The sequence below is a fragment of the Hermetia illucens genome, chromosome 2, assembly GCF_905115235.1.
Source record: "Hermetia illucens chromosome 2, iHerIll2.2.curated.20191125, whole genome shotgun sequence".
NCBI classification, from domain to species: Eukaryota; Metazoa; Arthropoda; class Insecta; order Diptera; family Stratiomyidae; genus Hermetia; species Hermetia illucens.
In genome coordinates this window covers 140,884,024-140,890,023 of record NC_051850.1, presented here as the reverse complement: position 1 = coordinate 140,890,023, position 6,000 = coordinate 140,884,024, and the positions used below count along the sequence as shown (strand labels likewise).

The 6,000-nt window shown below is 45.8% G+C and overlaps 1 protein-coding gene across 1 annotated transcript; it reads left to right on the top strand.

Annotated features, from left to right (window-relative positions):
* Window positions 1-1,272: 1,272 nt before the first annotated feature.
* On the top strand, window positions 1,273-2,181 carry LOC119648328 (probable 28S ribosomal protein S26, mitochondrial). Its single transcript, XM_038050020.1, has 3 exons — window positions 1,273-1,530; window positions 1,593-1,881; window positions 1,953-2,181. The coding sequence occupies exons 1-3, from the start codon at window positions 1,328-1,330 to the stop codon at window positions 2,136-2,138; spliced, it is 678 nt and encodes a 225-aa protein (XP_037905948.1). The 5' UTR covers window positions 1,273-1,327; the 3' UTR covers window positions 2,139-2,181.
* Window positions 2,182-6,000: the final 3,819 nt, after the last annotated feature.

The following is a 6,000-nucleotide window of genomic DNA, read 5'->3' as shown; positions in this document are numbered from 1 at the left end:
TAAATTTGATATACGCACAAAAAAATATGTCTGGGCCAAGTGCAAGTAATCTCTATATACCGTAGAACAACCCTTTTTATGGAGATTTATATTCGGAAAAGCGGGGTTCTGACTGAGATTTCTTGCTGGTGCGGAAATCTCTGACAAGAGATCTTCTTGTAAGAGCCTTCCGATTTTTTAAGAAAGGGTGGGAGCCTATGTATGTTCTTCGCCGAAAACCTAACTGAGACTCGCGAAACTGCTGTCACTTTCGTTATTCTGGCAATACTCCAGACAAGACTCCTGGCCGAATTATACTTTTCCAGGTAGTATTTATGCCTGTCGAAAATGTTGAAGTTTTCCCTAGCCAGCTTCCAGAGATTAGAGAGAGCCTCCTTCCATTATGATGACAATGCTTTTTTGCTTTAGCCAGACCCCCTCCAATCGATCTTTCTTAAATCTATGAAATGACAAAGTATTGAAAAGTGTCCAACTATGATCCGAGGAGGATCTCTGATAAAATAGTCTCTAGTCCTCTACCCCGAAAATCCCATTGCCAGTTGGTAAAGATCGCCTCTGAATCGTCACAACTCCTCAAGCTGGATCAGTGAAAAGTTGGTGTACTGCCCCTGGTGCAAGCCGTTAGTTTTGTGTTGATCATTAACCCAAAGGAAGACTTATCTCTTTCGTTGAGTTCCGAACTGCCTCATAGTATGTGCCTGGAATTGGTATCGCAGTCTATGAAAAGATTGACTTTCCTTCATGATAGATTCTTCTGCGGTGCTGATTGGTCATCAACCAAGTAAACTTGAAGATATATATAGACCTGAACCGATCAGTGGGTCTAGTGAAACAAATTGTATTATTTGTTTTGGTGCCCTTGACGATCCATTCTCCTATATTTCAGGGCTCCTGTACTAGTACTATGCTAAGCAAAGATGCACTTCGAGTGCCACAGTCCTATTCGTCGACAAGGAGGACCTAATTTTTCAATTTATCTCTTTCTTGTTTGATTCCGTTCTGTTAGTTCTGTTCATCTGATAATATTTGAGAGTTGCAGTAGATATTCCAACCTTGCGGAGAGGGAACGATTATTTTTTGTTAGGTGGTGCGGAAAAGTAATTAGTACAATTCTGCCGCCATCGAATTCTGTTCACCATTCACTTTCCACGAAAGATTTTTTATGTGGAAATATTGAATTAGTCCGATTTGAGAAAAACGCTAGTCTACATAGGGCTTCAAAATGAACCGCTATTGAAATACTGCAATCCTTCCAGCTTTGACAGCACAACCGATAACTGACATTCAGTAAACATAACCTCCCTTGGGCGATTCTCGCTTGTCAAAAATGTTGAGGCATGTTGTGGGCCAATCTGCCAGGATTTTAGATACTAATCTCGTGTGTGCCTCAACCAACTTGCAATTTGTGCGATGGAGGAGGAAGCCCCGTTGGTTGCCCGTCGCCAAAAGCAAAAGGTTTCTGGTGCCGGAACGCAAGCCACAGGATTCCGACGAGCGGCTTGAGCTCCTTCGGTTGCATAATAACTACAGGTTTGTTTACGTCCAGCATTTATTAAAGAAATTCATCAATCCTTGGACTCTCCTTTGCGTAGAACACAGCTTCGTTCGGTTACTTCTTATTTGATGAAAGAAGCGGAGGTTAACCGTAAGACTTCGACCGCCGATCACTTGGTCTTGACCCCGGAACAGGAGGAAGCTGAATTTCAGAAATGTGTGGCAGAGAACGAAGCCTGGAATGCTAAAATCGCACAAGAACGGGAAGCGCGTCTTCAGAAGGAAGCGGCGGAGAGGGAGGCGTATGTTGCGAGAAAACTCGAGGAGGCTAGGATCAAGCAGGAGGAAGAGCGGGAAAGGATTGAGGAAATTGTTCGTTTAGAGAAGGTAACCATTAATTGTTCGCTCATAATCCTATATTGTCTCCTATTGAAATGTATTTTCTTTTAATATTCCAGGAACGGTCCAGGTCGTATATAACGAAGGAAAACTTGGATGCCGCGATAGACCACGCACTGGCGAATCCGGTGGACCACAACTTTGCTATAGACCTCCAGGGGAACATTTACAGAGGGCGAGATGCTGGTCCGTCGAAACCTGGGGAGAAGTCTGCTGAGCAGGCTGCACTGACTAGCGGTTCATAGTTTATTAGGATAATTTGAATAACAGAAGCTTTGTTTAAATTTAGCAAATCTTTTATTCATAAAACGCTTATTGGTGATAGGAATAGCCGATCCGAATGACCGGTGAAAGGCTTTTAGTTTTCTCCAATTTTTGCGGCCTTGTCACAAAGTGGCTCATAACGAGCCTCAACAGTACATTTAGGAGTTGAATTTGGCTAACAAAATGGATGCTGATGTCGACCTCGCAGATGCTTCTTCCGTTTCTGTCTCGTTCAGAAGCGGGGCCATAGGTCTGTCGCGAGAGTCTGATATCACCATCCAGCTGTCCGTCTTTTGGTTACTTTCCACCGACTTTAATATTTAGACCAATTTTAGCAAAGTCTGGCGCCCGTGTTGCGAGGGAAGCATTCCAGGCGTAACCTCCGCCGACCAGGAGTAGGAATGTACCATAATGACGGAGTATAAATCAGCACAATATAACAAGAGCAAAGCTTGCTGTTGGCAGGATCTGGTCGACGAGGTGAATGGGGACCCGTGGGGATTCGGTTACAAACTGATAACCCGAAAAATCGGGGTTCTGCGGAAACTCTGTTCACTTAGCGTCGAGCAGATCGACCGCATTGTAAGGGCCCAGCACACCCCATATGGGATGATGACGTGTGCGCGAAGAGCACAAAGGACTGTCCACTTTTCTCTATAAAAGAGTTGGAACAACCAGATCTCTATGAAAAGCAAGAAGGCGCCAGGACCCGATGGTATAGCAGCAGAGGTATACAAACTGGTATTCCAACACCGGACAGACTTGCTGTTCGGCGCATTCAACGCTTGCTTGAATGGAGGCACCTTCCCTGTTCGTTGGAAGCTGGCGAGGCTTGCGCTGATCCACAAAGGAAGAGGCGACCTCGAGTTGCCGTCTTCATACCGCCCACTATGTATGCTTGACACTGCTGGGAAAGTGCTCGAAAAGCTCATCAGAAGTAGACTCGCTGAAGCGATACGCGCTGCCGGACTTTTACCTCCCCGGCAGTTTGGTTTTAGAGCAGGGAGATTCACAGTTGATGCTGTCATGCAAGTCGTGGATGCCGTTCAACGAGCGGAGGCACATAGCCGCCGAACTCGATGGGTGGTGCTCCTCGTAACGCTCGGGATCAGAAACGTTTTTAATTCCGTAAGATGGAAAGACATTCCAGGCATACTAGACAATACTTTCCACGTGCCGAACTATCTCTTACGGATATTGAGGGACTTTCTGAAGAACCATTTCCTGCTCTATGAAACACTAGAGGGTTAAAGGAGGATGGAGGTCACGTCGGGGCTAGCACAGGGATCCATCCTAGGGCCAGACCTCTGTGCAACGCTACCTATGATAGTCTACTTAAACTCGACATGCCAAAAGAGTCGCGCCTGGTCGGCTATGCAGATGATGTCGCGGCGCTTGTTGCTGGGCGCACTGTCGAACAGGCGCAAAGCGGACTTGGCATATTGATGTGACGGGTAAGCGGATGGATCACTACTTATGCAACCTTGCACTGGAAAAAATCGAAGTAGTCATCCTGGCTAAAAAGAGAATTCCGACCCTGCGTCCAATATCGTTCGGCGAGTCGATAATCGAGTGAAAACCAGCGGTAAAGTACCCTTGGTTCACTCCTGACTCGAAGATGAGCTTTTTTGAGCAAATCAAAGAAGCGACGAACAAGGCTGCAGCTGGAATTTCGGCTAATGGCAAATATTGGGGGTCCTACGTTTAGCAGGCGACGTCCCCTGATGAGTTCAACGCAGTCTGTCCTGCTCTACGGTGCAGGGGTATGGGCTGATTTTCTTGGCAAAGAGGTATTTCGTAAACGTCTCGCGCAAGTACAGAGACGGGGAGCTTTGCGGGTGGCGTCTGCGTACCACACTGTATCTGAACCGGCGATAATGGTGGTCGAGGGAGTGATCCCCGTTGCCATTCTTGCTAAAGAGCGTCAAGCCATATACAAGCGCAAGGGAGATGATCCAAGGGAGGTTGTTGCTCGTGAAGAACGGCAACGCACTCTAGACGAGTAGCAGCTCTCTTGGCAAAATGGAACTAGAGGCAGATGTACTGCGCGGCTCATCAGCAACTTCGGTGCGTGGCTGAATCGGAAGCATGGTGAGACTGACTATTTCCGTACCCAATTTTTAAGTGAGCATGGACGTTTTCAGTCTTATTTGCACAAGATTGGAAAGGCACGATCTCTGGATTGTGCGTTTTGCAATGGAGTTGTGGACGACGCCCACCACACTTTTTTTTCTTGTGGAAGGTGGGATGGGGTTCGTCAGCAGCTCTATTTAAACATAGGGGAGCTCTCTCCAGACAATATTGTCGAAGAGATACTGTGGAGTGCTGGCAGGTGGAGCCGTGTTGCTCATTACGTTCGGGTTTTTCTCGATGAAGATAGAGCTCGACCGGTGGAGGAGTCGGATGGCAGGGGGTTCCTTGAACTGACAGTTCCCTTTCTCCTCTCCCCTCCCGTTGGTGAAAGGAATTCCCTGATTGGGAAGTAATGTGACAAACGATTCCAGGTTAGCTCTCTGACGATGGGGAGATGTTTAGTTGGTACCGAACCGAGAGTCCAACACTGTGTACGTAAATGCATTCACCTACCCTACCCTCAAAAAAAGGTATGTAGATGACATTTTCACCATTGCCCATGAAGACAAAGTGGAGGAAATGTTGGAGGTCCTGATGAAGGCACATCGGAACTTTACATTCACAATAGAAGTCGAGAACAATGGAGATCTCCCGTTTCTTGATTTAAGGATCATTAGAGAGGAAAAGCGAATTTCTTTTGACATCTACAGGAAGCCTACATACACGTAGCGAACAATACCAGATAATTCAAAGCATTCCCGTTCACATAAAATCGCCCCTTTCCATGCCCTGATCCACCGATTGTTCAAAGTGCCCCTCAGTGCTGAAAGATTTAAGAAAGAAAAGGAATATATAATCGAGACCGGAGTGAAGGACGGCTTCCACCGGTCGACTATTGAAAGACTCATGTGGAAAAAAGCGAAACGGGAAGAAATAAGGCCAATTATATCGCCCGCTAATAACTTGGGAGGAAAAAAAGAATAGGAATCACACAATCTGCGGCTACGTCAAAACTTATAAAAACGATGAAAGGGCTGAACATTGACATGGTGCCATCGAGTAGCATTTACTAGTTCAAAAGCAGGCTCGGATCCCCCCAAGGACCGCAAATTAAAACATGAATCCAGATTGATATATAAAGCGACATGTCCAGATTGTGAGAAGTGCTACATAGGACAAACTAAAAAACTAGTTACGTTGGGGAGAGCACGAGAGAGAAGCGGAAACAAAAGGGTAAGAAGAGCATAACGCTGATAGCACGGCACATGGGACAACGTAAAAGTTATCAAGGAATGCGGGAACAGGAGGAAGTTGGACGCGCAAGAGAGCTTGGCTACCCTAAGGTATCCAGAAGGGAACCGATTGATCTGTTAGCAATTATAAGATCCCATTGTAAAATTTAATATTTATTATTGTATGCTTCTCTTCGGTAATGTGGCTGACTAATGTTACTAATGACTTGAGGGTATGTGTTGGTCTGTTTTTTTTTGCTCGCCAGATTTGCCTCCCTTATATGTTCGTTGAACCTCGTCATTGTTAGCCTTCGGGTTTGCCCTATATATGATTTTTCGCAATCGGCGCAGGTTATCTGATAAATTTCTTGACGCTTCCTAATCTTGTTTTCAGTTGATGTGGTTTGCTAGCAGATATCACTTCAATGTCGCGTCTTCTTAGGAGGTTTTTGACATGGTAGCTGATTTGGGAATTGGTGATAGTTACCTGCCGTACCCTCTATCAGGTTTAAAATCTCCTAAGGAAACGCGACATGAT